General features: G+C 50.2%; 1 protein-coding gene, 2 long non-coding RNA genes and 1 other non-coding gene across 4 annotated transcripts; 3 read left to right on the top strand and 1 right to left on the bottom strand.

The window, feature by feature from the left end:
* Positions 1–7: 7 nt before the first annotated feature.
* LOC116658978 lies at positions 8–9,675 on the top strand. Its single transcript, XR_004314226.1, has 3 exons — positions 8–914; positions 1,373–5,725; positions 7,773–9,675. It is a non-coding gene; the product is annotated as an uncharacterized LOC116658978 (long non-coding RNA).
* Positions 9,676–10,303: 628 nt separating this feature from the next.
* On the bottom strand, positions 10,304–16,107 carry LOC116658979. The gene is made up of 3 exons (XR_004314227.1): positions 16,029–16,107; positions 15,364–15,432; positions 10,304–11,074 (listed from the first exon to the last, which is right to left on the bottom strand). It is a non-coding gene; the product is annotated as an uncharacterized LOC116658979 (long non-coding RNA).
* Positions 12,585–12,656, top strand: TRNAD-AUC. Its single transcript has one exon. It is a non-coding gene; the product is annotated as a tRNA-Asp (tRNA).
* Positions 16,108–20,356: 4,249 nt separating the features above from the next.
* On the top strand, positions 20,357–23,473 carry DUSP1 (dual specificity phosphatase 1). Its single transcript, XM_032465090.1, has 4 exons — positions 20,357–20,987; positions 21,264–21,409; positions 21,775–21,994; positions 22,414–23,473. The coding sequence occupies exons 1-4, from the start codon at positions 20,621–20,623 to the stop codon at positions 22,782–22,784; spliced, it is 1,104 nt and encodes a 367-aa protein (XP_032320981.1). The 5' UTR covers positions 20,357–20,620; the 3' UTR covers positions 22,785–23,473.
* Positions 23,474–23,564: the final 91 nt, after the last annotated feature.

Below are 23,564 nucleotides of genomic sequence, written 5' to 3' on the forward strand. Positions count from 1 at the left end.
TCGCTGATTCATTTTGGTCCTAGAGGGAACAAAAGCCCAGGTCTTCCCAAGGCCCCCTCTGCTCTGGCTGGCCCCGTCCTCTGGTCGGGGAGTGAGTCACCCCTGTCCTCAGGGCTGCTCCTGTTCCCACTTTGCCTGGGTCTTCAGCAATCAAATAGCCAACTCCTCTCTTCTTCGCTCTTGGGGGAAAAAGGGTAAATGTATAGAGGGAAGACTGACAAGAGGAACTAAGTCACCATTTCCTCCATGATGGCCACTGAAAGGGAATAAATCTCAGGGCCAGAGTTTTTGAAGCTGCAGCCCTGCCCCTCATCATGCCCCCTTCTCTCTGCCTGGAGCCCGCACCCCCAAACTCTCCCCCAACAGGGAGAAACAGCCCACCCCCCACAATCTGCTAGAGTTTTTAACAGTAACCTGGATGATGTAATTTGTCTCGGACACTAGTCACCGATTCCTTGCTTAGATAAACCATCTGACCTCAATTTCTTACAAAATGATCGTCATACTGAGCTGACCAAGCTGTCATGAGCCAACTAGGTGAAGCAAGGCACACATGCCCCATGCCCTGGTGGGATAAACTCCATCTTTGAGTTTCAGTGAGGAAGCAGGCAGCGGATGGGGTGTGAGCTTCTTCTGTGACTTGGTCTCTGTTCCACCTTGGGGCTCTGCTTATCTGGAAGTCAGACCTCCTGCCAAAGGCTGAGCCCTCAGTTACCTGGAGCTCAGCTGTAGGGGACTGAGTAACTGGACAGGAATTCTGAGTCAGGACTGAGAGTCACAAAGTCCAAGCACATTTCTTTAAAGCCCTGGCTGAGACAATCGGGATAAAAGGAGGAAGAAGCAGGATCCCATCGGAGGGTCTCATCTCAAGCAGTGTGATCTGGGCTGACTCACTTCCCCTTTCTGGGCCATAGGTTTGTTTTTGTGTGTGTGTGTGTGTGTTTTTTTTTTTAAATCAGTACAATGGAGATAGTAATTCCCACCTCACAGAGCTACAGGGACTTGGGCATGACCGAGGGATGACGAGCTTGGCTCTCGGGGTTCAAATCCCAGCAGAACGAGGCCATCTCATCACGTGGAATCTATTCGCTCATCTCTACGGTGAAGACAGTCAGGCTGCAGTGAGGATGAAGTGAGGTCATGGGTAGAGTGTCCGTGGCGGGGTCAGCATGGCGTTCAATAACTGATAGCTGTTAAATCAGTCACCGAGTTTAGTTTCTAGCACATGGCAGGTGCTCGATCAATGCTAGCTATTGTGGGGGCGATGCTGTTAGCAGAGAACCCAAAAATAGAACCACAGGCCATTGGCCATCAAAAGGACAGCGGAGGGAGATCATGAACTTGTTTTAGATCACTCCTTGTTCTCCCACAGGGAGGAACGCCCAGCCTGAGGTCACCGCAAGCTCATGTTCCCCTGTCCCGGGCTCTGGGTTGACCCTCCTTCACCCAGCAGACTTCAGACCACGTAGAGTGAAGCCACGCACAGGCCTGTTTCTCCCCAGGAATCTCCGTGTGACCGCCCAGGGCAGGAACGAAGGGCTTCAGGGTGGCTGGGGTCACCCAGAAAGAACTGGAGGGATTCAGCGCTAGCAGCGCGGAAACGCCGATGCCTTTCAGAGAGCTCTGTGCCAGCGAGTCAAGGAAGGTGGCAGCCCCGCTTTTGGAAACAATCCAGAAGCCTTGTGTGCGTGTGCAAGCGTGTGACTCAGAGACAACTCTTCTAGACACTAACAGCGGCCGCGATTTGGTAACTGCTGGCTGGGGGCCGGGCCCTGGCCCAGTGCGTGCATCTCACGGACCCTCATGGCAACGCTGTGGGATGAGTGCTCTCTTAGCCCTGCACAGAGGCACAGAGAGGCTAAGAAACTGGTCCAAGGGCCCCCAGCTAGCCCGAGGCACAGGGGTCTCGAACCTAGGTCGTGTGGCCCAGAGACTGTGACCCTCCTCACAGTCTGCTGCCCTGGTGTGTCACCCTTGTCACTGCTTCACACGGTTTGCACCTCTGCGACCTCATGGTCAACTTGTGTGCAGCCCTGTGAGGCTCAAAGGGGCCCAGCAGGGCCCAGCACCAAGCAGGCTCTCATCTGCTTGGCAGGTGTTTCCGAGTGCTGAGTCAGGGGTAGGCGAGAGTGGGAGCAAGGTCAGGCTTGGGGCTGGCCATCCCCAAGCACGTGGCCTTGACTGGGCCGAAATAAACCAGTTCACGCTCTGTGCGGTCTTGGGCACCGGAGGCAGGCAGGGCCGCTTCAGTGGAAATGCTCAGCCAGGCAAGGGACGTGGGTGGCTGGGGTCAAGAGCTGGGGACCCCGGTCTCTGCTCTGTGCCCAATGACTTACAGTCACTTTAGCCAGTCCTTGTCCCTCCCAGGGCCTCTGTTTTCCCATTGGAATGATGATGCCAGGGAGAGTCGGGTGGCCTGGAAAGGCCCATTCAGCTGGCTGAGACAGTGGGGCTGCTACCTGCCTGAGACCCCCGACCGGGCATGAGGGTCCAGGGGGTGGCCTGCTCCCAGTCTGGCCCTGCCTGGGGCTCAGGCTGTCTCAGATCCTGGGCCAGCTCCATCCCATGCTGGCTCACGCACGGGGTGGCACCAAATGTTCCCATCCTTCAAGCTCACACCTCCATCATGACCCAGGAGAGGTCTCCCTTTGTCTGTGTCCTCAGGCAGATCCCCAGCATGAAAACACTGCTGAAGACCCTGGGCGGGGCTTTTTGAAGTCTCTTTGCAGACATTTTCTCATTTCAGATTAATAAAATTCTAAATTCTGAATTAATAATTCAAAACGATAATGAAATTACTATTTACAGAGTTGCAGATGCAGGGGCCTTTCTACGTGTCTCTAATCCACACAGTGGTCCTCTCATGGTATTAGTATGGGTCCTATTGCATTTTGCGATGAGGAGACAGGTTCCAAGAGGTAGAGGCAACTATGTAAGGTCACAGAGCTGGGCAGGGACAGAGCTGGCAAATGGAGGTGTCGTGTCTCATTCCAGGGCCCAGGTTATTTCCTCTCTAAGCACTTACCTCATTGGCTTTTCCTTCATCCAGAGCACCCACTCTGTGCCAGGCACCCTACTAGGTGCTAGGGCGCACGGTGAACGGGCCAGGTCTGCTCCCTGTGTGGATCTATAAGAAGCCCGAGAGGTAGTAATATTCCTCATCAGAGGCAAAATGAAAGCTCTCTCCACGTCGACGCCACTCCTCCCAGCTCTACCACGTACACTGTGACCTTGGGCAACCCCCTTCCCTCCCTGTGCCCTTGTCCCGTGGCTGTAATAAGGGGATACGAATCATTTCTGCCTCCTTGGGTTGTTGTGAAGAATCAGTTAGGAAACGCACATCCACATCCAGCAGTTAGGACAGAGACCGGACCAGGAAAGGTGCTCGGTACCCCGTCAAAGCCTGTCCTTAGTTTGTCTGCCAAGGATGCTCAGCAAAAACTATTGTCCCTTCAGCCCCAAGGCACTGAGGGGCCAGGTCTCCAAGGCCACAGAGTAATGGGTGACACCAAAGTGCAGCCCTCGAGGGTCCCAGAAGGGTGTTCTCTTCCCCCTGAATCCTCTGGCACCTGCCTCCTGTGACCTTTCCCCTCTGGGTTCTGGAACGGAGGGCCGCAAGATGAGGGGTTAAGCAGTTGCTGGCAGGGCAGCAGACACTTCAGGAACTGCAGGGCTGAGAGGACTTCTAAGAAAGAGGGAGGCGGGAAGGGACACATTTGTCCCGGCCTGAGGGCCAGAGGTCAGCCTGGCTCCCGGCCCAGAGCCTGGCTCTCAAGGGGCCTAGTGTCCAGCCCAGCCTGGCTCAGTCCCTGCACGCGGTCTTCAAGGCTGAGGCGGGTGGCGATCCACCTCCATCCAGAGCCTTCTCCTGGCCTTCCTGGTAGAGCTGCCCGAGGCCGAGGCCTGGGGTGAGGTGGCCAGGGCTGGGAAGGCAGCCCTCTGCCCTCGTCACCATTCAGGTCCTCCTGAGAGTCGGGTTTGCCTTCGGGGGCAGGGGTCTTGAATTCCAGCCTGGCCTTTTGTGGGGACACAGGTCATGTTCCCAGATAACTCTGAGGCCCAGTTCTCTTGTCTGTAAATGGGGCAAATAGTAGCATTGCCACCTGGAGGAGGGGCAGTGAAGCCTTAATTTCTCCAAGTAGCTGGCATGGAGCTGGTGTTCCAATGATGCCAGGCCCGGGTCCTATAGGTGGGACACAAGTGATGGGGCCTCAGTATTTTTAGGGCTGGGGCTGGCATTTCTCAGTGCTCTGCGTCTCCTGGGGGGGTCGCGTCTGGGTCACAGGCATCACCAGGGCCTGTTCTCTGTCTAGCGGGGAGACCATCAGGCAGAGTGCCTGGGACGCTGTGGGTCAGGGGCTGACCACAGCCTAACTGTGGGATCCTGAAATGCAGGGCTGTCTGTGGTTGAGGACCAGCACCCAGGTGCCCTGAGCCGGCCACTGTACCCTCAGTAGTAGCTGGGGGAGCCCTGCCGGGGCCCTCGCAGAGTATCATGTGGCGGTAGGCTCTCTGGACCCCAGTCTGAAAGGCCCAGAAGGAGGGCCAGCTGGTTCTGTCAGTGGGCGGTCACCGGGATGATTCAGCCCCAGGACCATGACCCAGTGGAGCCCCAAGGCTGGACGCGGGAACCAAGGGTCCTGGCCACCCCCGACCCCCAGGGCCTGCTCCACTAACTCCCTGCTACTCTGCCCCACTGCAGGGGGCCGGCCTTGCGGCCAGGAAGGGGCTCGGGGACTTTTGAAGGGATTTTGGAGGGCCAAGCCAGGCAGCTCAGCCCCCGCCGGCTTCGGCTCACTGACTCAGCCCTCACCTTGACCTTTCCTTCCCACTGGCTATTTCTGGGTGTTTCCTGTCCCCTAAATAGGTAAAGAAAAGGGAAGCGAAAGAAGCTCAATCCGTGGCTTCTTTAACAGCTGGCAAATCATTTTCTTTATTATTAATTTTTAAAAAGACACGTGCTTGAGAAGCACATGGACTGGAAAATGGAAGTGCCTCCTGCCCCCACCTCGATCCGCCCTCCGGAAGGACCCCCCGCGTGAGTTTGGCTGGGGTCGCACCAGCTCTGTCCCCTGGGGTTGATTACAGGCCCACATGTACACACGGTCTTTGAGAAAAAAATCAAGGAAGCCATTCTATATACGTCAATCACTGAATGGACATAGAGTGAGCACCTACTATGTGTCCACTGCTTTTTCCCGTTTAATGCTGGACATTAAAGATAATCCTTTAGGTCAGTGCTTTTCAGCCCTGGCTAGACACCAGAACCTTTAGGAAGATTTGTAAAGCCCCAGGACCCAGGCCCCACCCTAGGCAAGTTACACTGGAAGCACTGGGACTGAGACCTAGGCCTCAGGACTTTGAACCTGGGGGATCCACTGTGGAGTCAGGGCTGAGAGCCCTGCTGTGGGCGTCTCCCAGCACCTGGGAGCAGGGACCGGCCCACCTCGTGGTATGTGGGGTGGGAGCTGATGTGGCCAGGAGTCTCTGCTTTCAAATCTGACAGTGCTGCTTTCTGTCTGGGAAAAAGAAAGGGGAAAAAAAAGACTTTTTTTAAGTTGCAGAAATATCCCTTTATCAAAATGTCATAATGTCTCTCTTTCTCTTGGGGAAGGTTACTGTGCCAGCGCCAGGACCAGGGTGGGTTGAAGGTTTTTCTGCCTGTTAATCAAAGAATGCTGTCTGTTAGGAGCTGGAAGATGTCACTTCCTGGGACCCAGTGACGGTCAGTCTGGCTGTGAAGAGCCTCCCCAGTTTATCCTTGAGCAAGCAAGCCCAGGGGTCACCTACTGTGTTCATTTCCACAGAAGAATTTTATAAACACTTACCCTCCTTCTAGAACTTGGTGTTTTGACAATTAGGAGCTTACTAATAGTGTGTCTGTCTGTCTGTGGGGGTTTGTGCCTGTGTATGTCTCTGGGTCTCTGTGTGTGTGTGTGTGGTCCAGAGAGCATGTCTCCCTCACCTTTTGCCTCTAGCATCCCGGCTGGTGTGGCCTGTGGTGCGTGTCAGTAAATATCTCCCAAATAAAAGGACCCTGAATAGGCAGTTCTGTTTGTGAGATGCTGACTCCAGGCCCTGGGCCGAGTGCTTCCCTGGCTCTGCCTTATCCCGCTTCCAAAGTGACCCCCGTAGGAGGTGTCGCTGCCACTCTCCCGCCCCAGGTGAGGAATGGAGGCTCGGAGGCCAAGGAAGTTGAGGTAGTGGGTGGCATGGTCACGGTCAGTCTGTATCCTGCCTGTCCTTCACCGCCCGGCACCCCTGCCACCAGACGGACAGCTGTGACCTTGGGTGATTGCGTGCTTTACCTCTCAGGGCCAGCAGCATTAGGGGGAGGAAACAGTGATCCTGACACTAATTTGCGTGCATTTCATACGTAAATTTCATACATAAATTACTCTGCATCACCGTGCTGCGACTTTGTGAACTCATCCTCACACTCCCAAGTGAAGTGAGTTCTATTATTATCCTGTTGACACAAGTCCTCCTGGTCATTACTCTGCCCGCAGCCTCCACGCTCCTGCCCTGCTCAGTGCTCAGTTCCTGCGGAGCCCTACCCGGTCTGGCCACACTGCCTCCTGCCTCCCCGTCTCTCTCCCCATCTCCCTCCTGTCCCCTCCCTCCTCTCCCCTCCCCTTCTCTGTCACAGGCCATATTTTATCATCCAGACACATCAGCTTCCCCAACCAAGGTCTTCATTTACCTGTATCTTCTCTCCTCCTACCTCCTATTCTCTGCCAACTTTTTAAAAGGAAGAATAAATTGTTTCCCCGCTTCATTCCATGGTGGGCTTTTCTTCCTTCCGCCTAGCGTTCTCTCTTATTTACAGGATACGGTCGCATTGTCTGAAATACAGGGGACTTTTTCTCTCTTTCTTTGTTATTATTCTCACCCTCATGGAGGTCTTAATCAAAGACCTCACGAATGGGATCAAATGCTCTCTCTGCCTGGCTCTGCCTTTCCAACTACACTTCTTCATCACCTTAGCAAGCCTGCGTTGAGTCATATCAGCTGGACTTCGTTCTAGGATTCTGAGAATAAACACTAGGTATTTGTCCTCGAGAAGCTTATACCAAAGAGGAAAGCCCAAAAGGTAAATCAGTACGGATGTTACATAGAGGCTGTGCTGTGGAACCATGACCCAGAGCGCTCGATGGCCAAAGGGTGGCATCTCCCCCAGCCTATCACAGCCCAGGAAGGGCTCCTGGGCCGAGTATAAACTGAATCTCAACCTGAACCTTGGACCAAAGGTTTATTTAAAAAATAGCTTTATTGAAGTACATTTAAAATATCTTATTAAGTATACAATTAAATTTTTTTTTTTCGGTAATTTTACTAAGTAGTGCAACCATCACCATAAATCAACGTTAGAACCTTCAAATGGTCCCCCAGGTAGATCCCTCCCTCACGCCCATTTACAGGTAATCCTTGTTCCCACCCAGCCCTACACAACCACTGATCTACCTACTGTCTCTGTCAATTTGCTTCTTCTGGACATTTCATGTAAGTGGAATCATGCACTTGTGTCTGGCTTCTTCCAAGTATCACAACATCCTTGAGGTTCCTCCATATGGTGGCATCTGTCACTGGTTTGTTCCTTTCTATTGCTGAATAGTGTTCCTGTGTGTGGATTGACCACACGTCACCCCTTCCTTTCATTAACCAGTTGACGGACATTTAGGTTGTTTCCAGTTTTTGACTGTTATGAATAATGCCGCTACGAACACTGACTCACTAATCTTTGAATGAACATATGTCTTTGTTTCTTTTAGGTGGATACCTAGGAGTGGAACTGCCGGGTCACATGTAACTTTATGTCTAAGTTTTTGAGGAACCACCAAACAATTCTCCAAAGGTGCTGCCCCATTTTATATTCCACCTGCAGTGTACGAAGGTTTTATTTCTCCACACCTTAGCTAACATTTGTTATTATCTGTTGTTTTGATCATAGTCATTCTAGTGGGTGTGATATAGATCTCATCTCACATTTGCATTTCCTTAATGACTAATGGTGTTGAGCACCTGTTCATGTGCTTATCACCTACTGACACATCTCCCTTGGAGAGATCTCTGTTCATATTGTTTGCTCATCTTTTGATTGACTTGTTTGTCTTATTATTGAGCTGTAGAAGTTCTTTGTAAGTACTGGATACAAGTCCTTTATGAAATTTGGTTTTGCAAATATTTTGTCCTAGTCTATTGTCTACCTTTTCATTTTCTTAATGGTGGCTCTTAGGCACAACAATTTTGAATCATGACAAATTCCATCATCAATTTTTTATTTTATAAACCATGCTACGGCAGCTTTGTCTGACACAGAAGTTTGAAGACTTTTTTCCCCTGTGTATTCTTTTGAAAGTTGTATAGTTTTAGCTCTTACATTTGAGTCAATGATCCATTTTGAGTTAATTTTTGTGTATGGTGTGAGGTAAGGGTCTGTTTGCAAGCAGATAGATAGCCAATTGTTATGGCACTGTTTGTTTTTTTATTTATTTAATTTTTTTTTTTTTTTTGATGGAGATACTGGGGATTGAACCCAGGACCTTGTGCATGCTAAGCATGTGCTCTACCCCTGAGCTATACCCTCCCACTATTATGGCACTGTTTGTTAAACAGACTATTCTTTTCTCCAATGAACTGCCTTGGCATTGTTGTCAAAAATCAATTGACCATAAATGTAAGGGTTTATTTCTGGACTCTCAGTTCTGTTCCATTGAGCTATGTGCCAGCACCACAGTGTCTTGACAACTGTAGCTTTATAGTGAGTTTTGAAATCAAGAAGTGAAGGTCCTACAACTTTGTTCCTCTTTTTCAAGAATGTTTTGGCTATTCTAGGTGTTTTCATTTCCATATAAATTTTAGGATCAGTTGGCCGATTTCTGGGAAAAAAAAAGCCTGCTGGAATTTTGATAGGAATTATGTGGACTCTCTAGAGCAGTTTGGGGACCATTGCCATCTTAACATTAAGTCTTTCAATCTAAGAACGTGGACTGTGTCTCCATTTATTTAGAGCTTTGATTGCCCTCAGTGAAGTTTTATAGCAGTGTACAAGTCTTGTGTTTGTTTTTGTCAAATTTATTCCTAATTATTGAATTCTATTTGATACTATTATGAATGCAATTGTATTTTTAATTTCATATTTGGCTTGTTCATTGCTTACTATACAAAAATAAAATTGACTTCTGTATATGGTCTTGTGTCCTATTACCTTGTACTTGCTCAGAGCATGTCTTTTACATTCCTTAGGATTTTTTACATATGGGATCATGTCGTCTGAGAATGAGTCAGTGTACTTCTTCGTTTCCAATATGGATGCCTCTTGCCTGTTGCTTGTTCCTGTGAGGCTTGTTCCTGTTTGGGGGTGTCTGCCTGGGTTGTTCTCCCCCCCCCCCACATACTCCATGGCTTGCTCCCTCACCTCCCTAGGTCTTTACTCAAATGTCAACTTTTTGTTGAGGGTTCTTGGAACACCCCCACTTACAGCCCTCAACCCCTGCCCCACACTCCTAATCCTTTTCTTGCTCTTTATTTCTCCAAAGCAATGACCACCTCAGACTTTATACCTCTCTCCTCTCAAGATGGTCCTGAGAGTTCCAGGAACGAATAATGTGCCTGGAAGGAGGGCCTGAGCGGCCACTTAGCCAGTGTCAGCTGAAGGAGGGTGCAGAAGGGGCATTCTCTGGGGTACTCAGACCCCTGCCCCACCCTTCTTGGATGGGAGGGGAGGGCCTCTCTACAAAGATGGGAAGACATTCAGGAAGCAGGGGATGGGGGTACCCAGGGAGGCTTATATATACCCATGCCTGCCTGACCACCCCAGCCACACCAAGACAAGGCCCTTGGGGGTCTACCTGAAGCTTGTTTGCACTTGATTTCACCGAGATAGGAGATGCTGGTGTTCAGGAGATGGGGACGACTCCTCTAGCTGCTGACCCACCAGAGAGGATCCTGCCTTTGGAAATTCCACCCTGCCCCCTGCAACCGGGAAAATACATCCCCTATTTGCATGGGGTTAAGGAACAGGATCTCTTTCCCCCTGGAACCCCTTATCAGGAGCTTGTCCCAGCACTAGGATTGAGGTGGGGATAGGGACATCCCAGAGGGTGGGGGCTGCAGTGGAAGGAGCCCCCCACTGGGTAACCAGGCAATCCTGGGTCCTAGTCCTGCTCTGTGTCTTTGCAGCAGAGTGAACTTGAGCCAGGTTCAAAAAAATAAATAATTTTTTTTTTTTTTACTGTAGTCAAATACACATAGTAAAAAATTTATCATCTTAACCATTTGTAAGTGTAGAGTTCAGTAGCATTAAGTACATTCCCATTGCTGTGCACCCCAAGAAGTTATTATCCTTTAAAAAGTACTGTCCTTTCTCCACACTCCCCTCTGGTGCTCCACAGCTGTGCCGGGTGTCACCCTCTGCTCTTGTTCTTGTCTTCTGGAGTGGCCAGATGATTTATGTGTTCCTCTCTCCCAGGCTGGGACGGTATGTCACTCAGCTCCTTGTCCCCAGTGTCCTGCACAGGCCTGGCACAGAGCGCACGTTCCATAAAAAGGAGTGATTTCAAGTCACCGAAGCCATTTGCGTGGGCTCCCAGGGCGGCTCAGCCAGAGCACGGATGGGGAACACAGATGCGGAGCGCCTGGAACCACGCACGTCTCTCCAGATTGTGCATCCAGGTCACTTAATCCTCCCGAAAACTTTGGAGGAGGACGCTAGTCATCCCATTTTTGGAGGTGAGGAACCTGGCGTAAAGAGAGGACATGCGACTTGCCCCAGCAGAGCCCTTTGAGGTTACTGGCAGAGCTGGGATTTGAACTCAGGCGCTGGGGCAGGGCTACACCATTTTTCTTTAAATCATGAACCATTTTAATTTTTAAATTGATGCAAGCACTCTACACTGTTAAATACACCTTGAAAGTGATTCAATTTTGCTTCAGTTGTTAAGTTCTCTTTTATCAGCACAGCTTGATTTAAGGAATACCATAACTTTCCACTGAGGGGTTGCGAGGTGAAGCAGCAGACTGAATGAACCATTGCTTTATTATAGTCTCCTCGTTCTCTGTCCTTAAGTGGTATCTGAAATTATTGAGTCTAAATTAGAGAACAGACCATTGGCCCTTATAAATAGCCGGTACTTATAAGATGCATTACAAAGATCCCTGCTAGTCCTTTGGATAGTGGTTCATTAAGTAAAATAACTTAGTCCGATTTAATAACAGTTCACCTTAAGGCTGTTTCTGCAAATCCTATTAGCGACTCTCTCAGGGACTGGCTCAGGTTAAAATCAATGGGCTGAGCTGGGAGGGTACAAATCTCCGTGGATTTGGCAGATTACCAGGGCCTCAGTTTACCTATCTGTAAATGGGGACTGTAAAGCCTAATGAGTTGGCTGTTGAAGTCATGCCCGGTGCTCACGGTAAGCGCTGGATCATGTTCACAATTATTATTGTCTCAGCTGAGCCAGCTGCTCTCGCTAACGGCTGCCGCTTCACCCCCAGTTCACCTTGAGGCCACATGACTAGACCCCACATCTCACATGAAAAATTTCAGGCATACAGAAAGGTTGAAAGAAGAATGCCACCCATGAACACCCTTACACCCACTACATAGACTCAGCGATTGCTCAGGTTGTGCCATGTTTAATTTATTTACTAGTGTGTGTATTTTCTTCTGAACATTTAGAGCAAGATGCTAACCTCATGAACTTTTACCGCCAAATACTTCAGCACTTATCTCTCAAGAACAAGACGCTCTCTTAAGCAACCACCAAAATCACCACTTCCACAATATCATCTAACATCCAATCCATATTCAAATTTCTCTTCTCAGCAGAGGCGGGAACCACCAAATTTTTGGATTTTTGCCAACCTGAAGGATGCGAGTCTCTCAGAGTAGTTAGGATTTTCTCGTCTCTTAACGATGATTATGAACGAGCACCTTCTCTTGCTCAGGGGCTTCCTACAGCTCTGTGAACCGTCTGCTTGTAGTTTTTGCCCATTTTAAAATCATACTTTTGGTTTTTTCATCTCTATTTTTAAGTACTCCTTAAATATTGGTGAAATTAGCCTTTGTCTCTATGTTACAGATATTGTCTCCCATTTTTAAAATGTTATTTATTTATTTTTTAATTGAAGTACAGTCAGTTACAACGTGACCATCTCTGGTGCACAGCACAATGTCCCAGCCATGCATATACATACGTATATATTTGTTTTCATATTCTTTGTCTCCCATTTGTGTGTGTGTGTGTTTTTAAACTTTGCTTGTGGAGTTTTTTGTTAGTTTGCCATAGAGTTTTCTTTTTAATTCAGCTTTAATTTTTATATAGTTGAATTTATCAAGTTTTATTTTATTGTTTCTAGATTTTTAGTCCCACATTGAAAGGCTTTCCTTACTCCTGGGTTATAAATGAATCCCCTCCTGTTTTCTTCTCCAAGTTGGAAGATTTCATTTTAAAAATCGAAATCTCTGGTCCATTTCATATTTATTCAAGTGTTTGGTGTGAGGCATGAGTCCACTTTTATCTTTTTTCCAAATGGCTGTCCTATTGTCCCAAGATCACTAATTAAAAATTCCATCACAGGGGGAGAGTATAGCTCAGTGGAAGAGCATGTGCTTATCATGCACAAGGTCTTGGGTTCAATCCCCAGCACTTCCATTAAATAAATGAATAAATAAACCTAGTTATCTCCCCCCTCAAAAAGGTAAGACAGACAAAATTTTTAAAGTCTGTCACGTCCCAGTGTTTGAGATGTCACTTCTGTCATACATCAAATTTCCATGTGTTATGGGCACATTTCTGGGTTTTCTGTTCTGTCCCACTGTCTGGCTATTCTTGTTTCTAACTACACCATTTTGCTGGGGCTTTATGACATGTTTTCATATCTGGTGGGGCTTATCTCCACCCCATTAGTCTCCTTTTTTAGTTTTCCCTGGCCTTTCTTGGTTATTATTTCATATCAACTTTAGAATACCTTGTTTAACTCCAGGCAATAAAAAAAAAAAAGCCCTCAGCATTTTCATGAGGATGACACTAAATGGATATATTCACCTGGGCCAAATGGACATCTTTATGGTGTTGAACACGTTATCATCGGGGGGCTATCTTTGGGGCACAGGCTCTGTTATGGGTTGAGTTATGTTCCCCTCAAAAGATAAGCTTAAGTCCTAATCCCCAAGTACCTCAGAATGTGACCTTTTTTGGAAATAGGGCCTTTACACAGGTCATCAAGTTAAAATGAGGTCATTAGGGTGGGACCTAACCCAACGTGACTGGTGAAGATGAAGGCAGAGATTGGCGTGATGCTTACACAAGCCGAACACCAGGAGCTACGGGAGAGGCCTGGGACGTGCTCCCTCACGGCCTCGGAAGGAACTGACCTGGCCAATACTTCAGGCTTGGGCTTCTGGCTTTCAGAACTGTGGGACAATCGGTTTCTGTTGTTTTAAGTCACTCAGCTCACTGTACTTTGTTTTGCCAGCCCTAGCAATCTACTGCAGGACCCGCGGAGGATCTCTTAGGCTGGAAGTAAGCTGCCTGGCCTCGGCTTCAGGACATCGAGAAGCATTTGTGTGCTTCTCTGTCCCTGACCCCAGGCGAGCCCAATCAGGCCGGTTTCTTGCCTGCCTGAAGTTGGATGAGTGAACCAATGAACGCATTGGAAAGCCGGAGGTGTGACTTCACTCTCAATGGGTGGCCAAACCCACTGAGGTCGCGGCCAGTGAATGAGTCATTTGTGCAATGTGGCTCAGTGAGTCAGGGAGGGCCAGGCAGAAAGCCCGAGTTTGGGGCCTATTTCCTTTCCCCTTTCCTTTGAAATCTAAAAGCAGCCCCCTAAAAGTCAGCATCCCAACACATGGACAGTGACATGATGCAACACGCCACCCTAACGACACGCCTGCCGTGTGCTGCGGAGAGATAAGGACAAAGGGCTTAGAAAACAGACAGAGGGAGTGCCAGGCCCCCAGCCGCTCACTTGCTGTGTGCCTTTGGACAAGTTAGTTAACATCTCTGGGCCTTGGTTCCCTCCTCACTTCATGTTGGGGTGGTAGTGGTCTCTGCCTCACAGAGTTAGTGTCATGATCTAGGTGGAAATATATATATATAAAGCACTTGGCAAAGGGCCAGTCTCCTAGCAAGTGGTCAGGAAAGACTGGCAATTGTTATTAAGAAAAATTGCTCCCAAATAAGTTACCCCCAGAGGCAAATCGGTATGCACAATTCCTGAGTCGTCAGCTATGATTCTGATCACACCACTGGTAACTCTTCCTTTGTCTTCCTTCAGGGGAGAGTTTGGAATAGACAAACTATGACCTCATTTGCTCCCTCCAACATTAATTAATGTTTTCTAATTATGAAAAGGAAATTATGTCTCAATTCATCCTCCATCTAAAAAAAATTAACTAATAACAGAAAGTTGTCACTTCTCACTGCGGCGTCAGTTCCCTGGCGGCTAAGGCGGGGCTCGGGGCCATGTTGGCCGCTGTGCCCTTGGTTCAGGGATAGGCCTGGGTGAGTCATGGAGGCCCTGCTTCTTCCTGGTCCCTCTCCTGGGCTCCTGGGCTCCTGGGCTCATCTCCACGTGTTTATCCAACAAAACCTGCTTTGAGGGTGTGCTGGGGACCAAGAATGGCAAGAAACTGTGTCCTTGCTCCCAAGTTAGTGGGAGAAACTTGATCCGGTCCCACAGCGAATCTGGAGAGTTGGTCTCTTGGGGTTCTCACTGTCCCCTTTCTATAAGGCAGAAAACTGAGGCTCTCAGGGGCAAAGTGGTAGAAAATTGAGGCCCACCTCTCAGAGGTATTTCATCCAGACGTTTCTCTTCTACATCAGTTTTTGTGTCCAGGTAAACATCCCCTCCTCTGGGCATCTTTCCCTCATCACTTTCTCTCAGTTGTGTGAGGGGCCCTTTTCTGACCTTTCCAATTTCTACCATGGCATTTAGCACCTGGGTTGAACAAGACTGTTCCCCTGCCAGAATGTGTGTTGACTGAATGACCGCAGTGTTCTAATCTCTGTCCATCTTAAACCTTTCTACTTTACTGTATTCTACTAGATCTAAGATCTACTAAGATCTAAGATTCTACTAGATCTAAGATGTCAGCAATTCTGAGACCCCCCCCCTCATTAATTTATGCACCGTTAAGAAAGAGAAAATGCTGGCAATTAACTATGTTAATTAACTCGGCTATGCCTCTGATTTTAAGTCATATTCCAATTTGAGGAATGTTAAAATATGAAAAATATGCCTTAGGCTCAATGGAATATATTATAAAAGCAATGACTGCTTTTAAACACATCCTAGGGAAAGAAGATTTTATAAATATCCATCTGTTAATAATAACAAAGTTCACTAAACACTTACCCTGTGGCAGGTACTGTTTTAAAGTGCTTTTCATCCATGATCTTGTATCAGGGGTTGGCAAAACATTTCCTGTAAAGGGACAGAGGTAAATATTTTAGGCTTTGTGAGCCAGACAGGGTCAGAGCTACTTACCTCCCATTGTAATGTGAAATCAGCCACAGAGATTAGTACCAATGGGTATGGTTGAGTCTTAATAAAACTTTGTTTATGAACACTGAAATCTGAATTTCATAGAATTTTCACATGTCACAGTAATATTCTTCTTTTGAATTTTCCCCCAATCACTTAAAATATAAAAACCATTCTTAGCTTGTGAGTTGTAAAAAGAGAGGGAGTTGGCTCGATTTGGCTCATGGGCTGTAGTTTGCTGACCTCTGTCTCTATGACCTTCACATCAGCCCTACAAGATAGATCCTAGTATTCTCATTTTCTACACGAGGAAACTGAGTCTCAGAGAGGTAAAGTAACTTGTCCAAGGACATACAGCTGGTGAGTGGTCAAGCTGGGATTCTGACCCAGACATTCTTAGCTCCGTCATTTGCTTTTATCAAGTTCCCCTAAATACAATAAATATGGTTTATCCCAAATATGGTTGCCTTTTAATATATTTAGCTTTCCCCCTGATTACAAAAGTTCCACATCTGTGCTGAAAAATTCAATCATACCGAGTTACAAAGAAGAAAATGAAAGTAACCCCAGCCTACAGAGATAAACACTTGCGAGTCTGCACACACAGCTCCCACAATGCTGACTGGATTTAGAATGTTCTGGACACTGTGTGACTTTGGATACATTGCCCAACCTCTCTGGGTCCTTGTTTCTCAAATGAGGGGGCTGGCTGAGGTGACGCAGCTCCACAGCCCCCCCCCAACCCCCAGTCCTGAACATGGAGCTCTGTTTGCAAGGATTGTGTAATAATAGCAGTTGGTTCCGTCCTAACTGTCTGGGTGTGGAGGGTGAAGTCAGCCCCTTGCCAACCCCTTAAGATGGGCCAAGTGGCTGCTGAGGCTCGCTGCCCCAAATCCCAAGCCCTGAGTGACTTCAGAGAGGAAGCAGGGACATCAGGGCCTGAGCTGGGGGTTCTAGGAGGCCCAGGCTCTCTAGGGCTGACGCCACCGACCACTCTGCCTCTTGAGCGGAGCTCCAGGTGAGCTGGGAGTCAGACACTCCCGTAGAGCTGCCTGGAATGGACCTGCGGCAGGCGTGGAGGCCTTAACAGACTGGGGCTCCTACGGTGGGATGCCTGGGCCCTGCTCCGCTCTGTGTCTCCATTAGACAGGCATGGGTTTGGATCTGCATCTGGTGATCACCAGCCGTGTCACTTTGAGCACAGTCCCCTCTCTGAGCCATCTCCTTGCCTGTCAAATGGGGATAACAACCACCTCACAGGATCATTGATTCGTTCGTGAGCTGATACCTGTAATGCAGCCGGCACAGGGGAGAGGTTTCATAAATGACCATTTCTGTCCCAGTCTCTTCTTACACTTTTCAACAGCACCTTTAAAAAGTTCGTCCATCAGGCCACAAATTGTGGGCCTACTATGTGCCGGCCGTGGCCTCTAAAATAAGTAGGGTGGAGAGGTCAAAGATGAGAAAAACAACACTCCCTGCCCTAGGAAAACTCAGGGAGGGTAAGATAAGGATCCAAGAGATGTTTACACAATCGGAAAGTTCGGACAAAGTCCTACAGGGCTCAGGGGCAGAAGCTGGAGCAACCAAAGAGGTTTCATGGAGATGGCATTTTGGCTGGGACTTGGAGGGGGAAAGCATCTTGGCAGGGAGAGGGGGAGTAGTGGGACACAGGTGCGAGGGTGGGAAAGGATGAGAAACACGCCCAGGAGTTTGCCTAGAACACAACAGGAGAGTCCCTGAGAGCAGTGAAGGCGGGGCCCAATGGTGGTGGGAAAGGGAGCGTTAGGAAGGGTACCAGCCATCATACAGCGCAGGGGCATGGGAAAAGGGCTGTGGCTTCTGGAAGAGTACACGAGTGGTGGGAGCCAGCTCCCCCTCCTGAGAGCACCCCTTCCAGACGTGAACCACACCAGGTGCTTCCTCACTCCTGGTCTTACTTAGTCCTCGATGGCGATGAGTCCCAGTTAACAAAGGAGGAAACCAAGGCTCAGAAATGTTAAGCCACTTGCCCAGGGTCACAGAGCAGACAGTGAGCTGGGGCCACTTTGACTGTCATTTGTGGGAGCGCCACTCTTTCTCCTGTGACCCCAGGACAGGTCCAAAGTCGACTTCGAGGGCAGGATTCAGACAGGGACGGTAGGGTGATACCAACTCTGGCTACACTGAGTCTCCCCACTGCCTCTAGAAGTACTTGTTTTTATCGCCATCACAAGTAGGAGGGAGTGGGGGCTCAGGAGGGGAAGTGATTACTCAAGGCCATACACTAAGGATGAGGAGTCCAGCCTAGGCCTTCTCACTGCCCCACACTGCCTCCAGGTTTGCGCCTAAGCACATCTAAAATCAGGATGAGGAAAGGCCAGGTTCTCTCCCCTGAGTCCACATCCATTGAACGATGCTCTTTGGTGCCCCTCTGTCCGACAGGCCCACAATTCCAGCCCCTTGCTTCTTCTGCAGTCACCACAGACCAGATTATGCTGAGCCTCTCTTTGGCTCCATCTCCAACCAGAAGTAGCATCTCTGCTCCCTGGATGAGAGGCCTGCGTGGCTACAATTTGACCACCAGAGCCTCTAACCTGAGCCAATGTGTGTCGACTGGTCTCAAGGAGGGACTTCACCCTGGGCTGGACCTCTGTACGAACCACACCTACTAGCATCCACACCTACTAGCATCTTGAGGTGACCTTCTCCCCAGGTTCCGGTGCCAGCTCCTGAAACACACAGTGGCATGATGATATAAGGGCTGCATGCTGGGAAGGGGAAAACCAAGAGACTTAGTGAATCATAACGGGAAGGGGTGGGTGGTCCCTTACACCCATCATCTCTAACCTGGATCTCAAACCATCCGCAAAGTAGGCGGCTGGAAACGCATCGTATAGGTGCAGGCTTAGAGGCTCAGTAGAGGGAGAGATTCACCTACGATCCCCCAGCAGCAAAATGACAGCATGAGGTTCGAGCTATGCTCTTTCCAGAAAGAGATAAAGAAGAAAAACCCACAGAGCTCAGCAGATACCTGACTCCAGGGCCAGACTGTGTCACTACCACTGTAATAATTTGTTTAAAAAATGTGGGTAGGGGGAGGTATAATGAATGCTCTTGGTTAAAAAAAAAATCAGGGCAGATCAAGTTGGTATGCTGTGAAAAGTCAGCAGCTGTAACATTTTATGATTCAATGCGTAAAATATGTTGAGTTCCCCAGCTGAATAAGTAGTACAAATAATTTTTTTCTTTTTTAAAAAAGATACAGGGAGGGTGTTGTCATTATCTAAGGATCTCCTTGCTGTCCTCAGTCAGTGTTCATCTGAAGGCAGAAAACACCCTTTTAAAAAAAACACTCAACTCTATCTAGAATTTAGACAAAGTTTGAGCATATGCGAACACAGAAGCTAAGAGAGTCAAATGCAGAAGTTGCCTCTGATGATACAATCCACAGATCAACGACGCAGGGTGGCAGTGAAATCCCCCCTCCACCCTCCCTCCCAAGGAGAGGGGAAGAAACCACAGAATGTTCCTGACTCGGCACCCTAGCCCGGTGGCGCAATGTTTATGTTTGTGTACCTAGCGCGTCTGTGCCGCAGTCACCGCCGCCCGGTAGGGCGGGGGGTGGGGGAGCGGGGGGAGTAGGGGGAGAGAAGGGGAGGGGGCGTCACTAGGGCTCGGGACGAGGGTGACCTCCTGGGGGTCTTCCCAACCCTTTGTCAAGGTCCTCGAAATCCTCTTAAAGCGCCGTAGGGCTGGATTTCGAGTTCAGCCCATACAGACGGCGAGAACCAGGGCGTGGGAGCTGAATTCGGCTCCTCTTCCCAGTTGGAGCCCCCGTCCAGAGCATAATAGGAGCTCAATCAGTACATATTTGTGAAACAGAGATGGAGCAGCGCGATGGGTCTTAAGTGAAAAGGATCAGAAACATGTCTGGCGGCCCCTGGGAGGCGCTGTCGAGCCGCGCTGGGGGTTGCCTCCCTAAACGCCGAACCCCACAATCCACAACCGCACCTTGCCACCCCCTCAATACTGATTTCAGCCCCCTGACCTGCCTTCCTCGGCTCACAGTCGTCTAGGGACCACATGACAAGGAATGGCATTTTTCCGCTAGGGGTTTGATTGGAAGGCATCTTACTTGTTAAATATACATTTTATTTTCAAGTAACAAGAGAGGAAGTCTGGGTAACAGGAAGATATTTCCCTGAACACCTCCACCCCAACTCGCTCCGGCTTTTCTTGGGTGGGTAAACTCGTTAATTTTTCTCTACCCTTCATTTCAGGCCCCTCTCTCTTCCCAACCCCAGCAGTGCAATGCTGGGCAAGTAAATCGCTTATCCTTGGGAACCTGGTTCCTCGCCTCCTCTCTTCGGGGACAAGGAAATGAGAGCTGGGGCCCAAGAGTTTGCAAAAACGCAGGAAACCCCTTTCCGCTCGGATCGGAGGCGGAGGGGGCGCGGGGCTGGGGCACGGTGGAGGGGGAGGGGAGGGGAGGGGGGGAGGGGGGGGGAGGGGGAGGCCGGTGGCATGCGGCCCGCTTTCCCAGCCGCTCGCACCCGGGTCGGCCCTCGACTGGCAGCGCGCCTTCCCCTTCTCCTCCCAGCTGGATCCGGAGAGTGGCGCAGGCCAGGTCCCCGGGGACGCGTCAGGCGCAGGCCGGACGGCCGGGCGGGGGCCGGGGCCCGAGCCAGAGCTCAGCCGGCGGACCCCACTCGGAGGCCGATGACGTCTTCTCCCCTAGCTCCGCCGGCGCCAAGCCGGGCAGGGCGGGTGACGTCACCACACCGGTCACGTGACCGTCATTCAAACAAACAAACCCCCTTCCCCCAACGCGCGCGAGCGCGCGCCCCGCCCCGCCCCGCCTTCCGAGAAGCTATATATAAACGCGCTCCCTGGGGCCAGGCTCGCTGCGAAGGACGCTGGGGCTGTAGTTGCGATTGGGGCCGGAGGGACAGTTGGGGGAACAGCAAGGAAGCCGAGGTGGTCGAGAGTCCAGCACGAAGACCCCTCGCTCAGTCCAAAGGCAGTTCGGGGTTTGGCGCAAAGAAAACCAGGGTCAGGCTTTTCCTCGAAAGCCGTCTCTCTGCCCTTGACTTCCGAGGACAAAGAACACAGCAGGACTTGCACGCTGGGGGCGCTGGGACCGGCCATGGTCATGGAAGTGGGCTCCCTGGACGCCGGAGGCCTGCGGACGCTGCTGAGGGAGCGCGCGGCGCAGTGCCTGCTACTGGACTGTCGTTCCTTCTTCGCTTTCAACGCCGGCCACATCGCCGGTTCCGTCAACGTGCGCTTCAGCACCATCGTGCGGCGCCGGGCCAAGGGCGCCATGGGTCTGGAGCACATCGTGCCCAACGCGGAGCTGCGCGGCCGCCTGCTGGCGGGCGCCTACCACGCCGTGGTGCTGCTGGACGAGCGCAGCGCCGCTCTGGACGGCGCCAAGCGCGACGGCACCCTGGCCCTGGCCGCCGGCGCGCTCTGCCGCGAGGCGCGCGGCGCGCAAGTCTTCTTGCTCAAAGGTACGCCCTCGGGGATGCCCAGCGGCGGGCCGCACGCCCCCTACCGCCTTGCCCCGGGACCCCAGTTTCCCAGCTCCTGGCGGAGCTGCCCCACCTGGAGCGCTTGGGCGCCTAAGTCGCATTGTGGGGACTTGTTGGCTTTGTTTGGCTGTCGGAACAAAGACTGGCCTGGGCCTCTCCGGGGTAAACTTCCAGAAGTGGTGGATGGGGGAGTTGCATCAAGGTGCCCTGTCTCGGCGGTACTAATGGAAAAAAAATGTCTCTTTGTATTCCCAGGAGGATATGAAGCTTTTTCGGCTTCCTGCCCGGAGCTGTGCAGCAAACAGTCGACCCCCATGGGGCTCAGCCTTCCCTTGAGTACCAGTGTCCCTGACAGCGCTGAATCGGGGTGCAGTTCCTGCAGCACCCCACTCTACGATCAGGTTAGTAGGGGGCCCCGCCAGAGGGGAGAAGGAAAAGCTGGCAAAAGTGGAAGAGCAGCGCTAGTGAGGATGGAGAAAGTGACTTGCAGCTTTATTTATAACAGGGGACACAGGGATATTTATCCCGTGGTTAAGCCATACCATGGAGCTGAACCTCTAACTGTTGGCACTGTAGAAATGAACTTGTTAATGGGTTTAATGGGCAAATGGGTTTAATCCCCTAATTTATTTATACTCCAACAACAGTGCTGAAAAGTTCACCCAATATTGAAACTGACTTTTCCGGCAGGGTGTCTTTGTGGGTGTGGGCACCAGCATTGACACTGAACAAAGCTTGACAAGTGTTGGCTATTTCTGGATTTCAGGGTGGCCCAGTGGAGATCCTGCCCTTCCTGTACCTGGGCAGTGCCTATCATGCTTCCCGCAAGGACATGCTGGATGCCTTGGGCATCACTGCCTTGATCAACGTCTCGGCCAACTGTCCCAACCATTTTGAGGGTCACTACCAGTACAAGAGCATCCCTGTGGAGGACAACCACAAAGCGGACATCAGCTCCTGGTTCAACGAGGCCATCGACTTCATAGGTAAATGGAATGGATACCTGGGACTCCTGCCTCACTCCCTCTGTTTTAGCCACTGAGCCTAAAGTCTTGTGACTTGAGTGACATTCTTTTACAGCTTTCCTGTAGACAGTAATATCAGCCTGGTGTGGGTAGCATCAGTATAGATTTGATGTCCCGCTTTACATACTAGCAAGCCACATCTCAGAATGTTGCATTGATTTGTCCAACATTGATCTTAGTGGGGATGCCTGATCCGGGTTTAAATCCCCAGCTGTTCTTTGCATGGTGGCCACGTTGCCTCCACAGTATCTATGTGATGGCATGAGGTGACATTGACCATCTCTGGACAGGACACACATGGCATTTCTTAGACACCCTGTGCCTCGGGTTGGGGTCATTCTCCTGGACTCTCGAGTAACTAGCTGCCCTTTGTTTCCCAGACTCCATCAAGAATGCCGGTGGAAGGGTGTTTGTCCACTGCCAGGCAGGCATTTCCCGATCAGCCACCATCTGCCTTGCGTACCTCATGAGGACTAACCGAGTCAAGCTGGACGAGGCCTTTGAGTTTGTGAAGCAGAGGAGAAGCATCATCTCTCCCAACTTCAGCTTCATGGGCCAGCTGCTGCAGTTTGAGTCCCAGGTCCTGGCCCCACACTGCTCGGCAGAGGCCGGGAGCCCCGCCATGGCTGTGCTCGACCGCGGCGCCTCCACCACCACTGTCTTCAACTTCCCCGTCTCCATCCCCGTCCACCCCACGAACAGTGCGCTGAGCTACCTTCAGAGCCCCATCACGACCTCTCCCAGCTGCTGAAAGGCCACGGGAGGTGATCTTCACAACCCGCCGGGACTCCAGGCTCCTTGAAAGGAAAAAATGCAATAACTCCAGGGAAGGGGGCTCGCGAGGACTGGCCCTTATTTATTTAATTTCACCCGAGTTTCCACTGGGTTCCTGAGCAGTCGTAGTGATGACTTAGCGCCAAGACATTTGCTGAACTCAGCACATCCGGGACCAACATACAGTGGGTACATCAAGTCCCTCTGAGAAAAAGGGGCAGGAGAGAGAGGACTCCGTGTGAGAGCCGGTTTCCTTTTGCCTGTCCCTGTTTTTTGAAGGAACTTTCCATGCTTGACATGCCTACCAGTATTACCATTCCTGACGATGCATATACATATGAGAATATACGTTATTTTATTTATTTTTGTGTAGGTCGTCTGCCTTCACAAACGTCAGTGTCTACTCCCAGAAGAACCAAATACCTCAATTTTTGTGTTTTTTGAGTACTGTAATATCCTGTACATATATCCGAAGCAGGTTTGTTTTCAGCACTGATGGAGAACACCAGTGTTGGGTTTTGTTTTGTTTTTTAAGTTGCCAACAGTTGTATGTTTGCTGATTATTTATGACCTCAAATAATATATTTCTTCTTCTAAGAAGACATTTTGTTACTTACATAATGACTTTTTTATACAACAGAATAAATTATGGTCTTTCTATTGAAATCTCAATGCTTTATTTCTTGGGCAGTCCCACTGATCCCTCACCCATCACTGAAACGGGAGGACAAGGGTGTCCAGAATGTATTGGCATCTG

The sequence above is a fragment of the Camelus ferus genome, chromosome 22 (assembly GCF_009834535.1).
Source record: "Camelus ferus isolate YT-003-E chromosome 22, BCGSAC_Cfer_1.0, whole genome shotgun sequence".
Taxonomy (NCBI): domain Eukaryota; kingdom Metazoa; phylum Chordata; class Mammalia; order Artiodactyla; family Camelidae; genus Camelus; species Camelus ferus.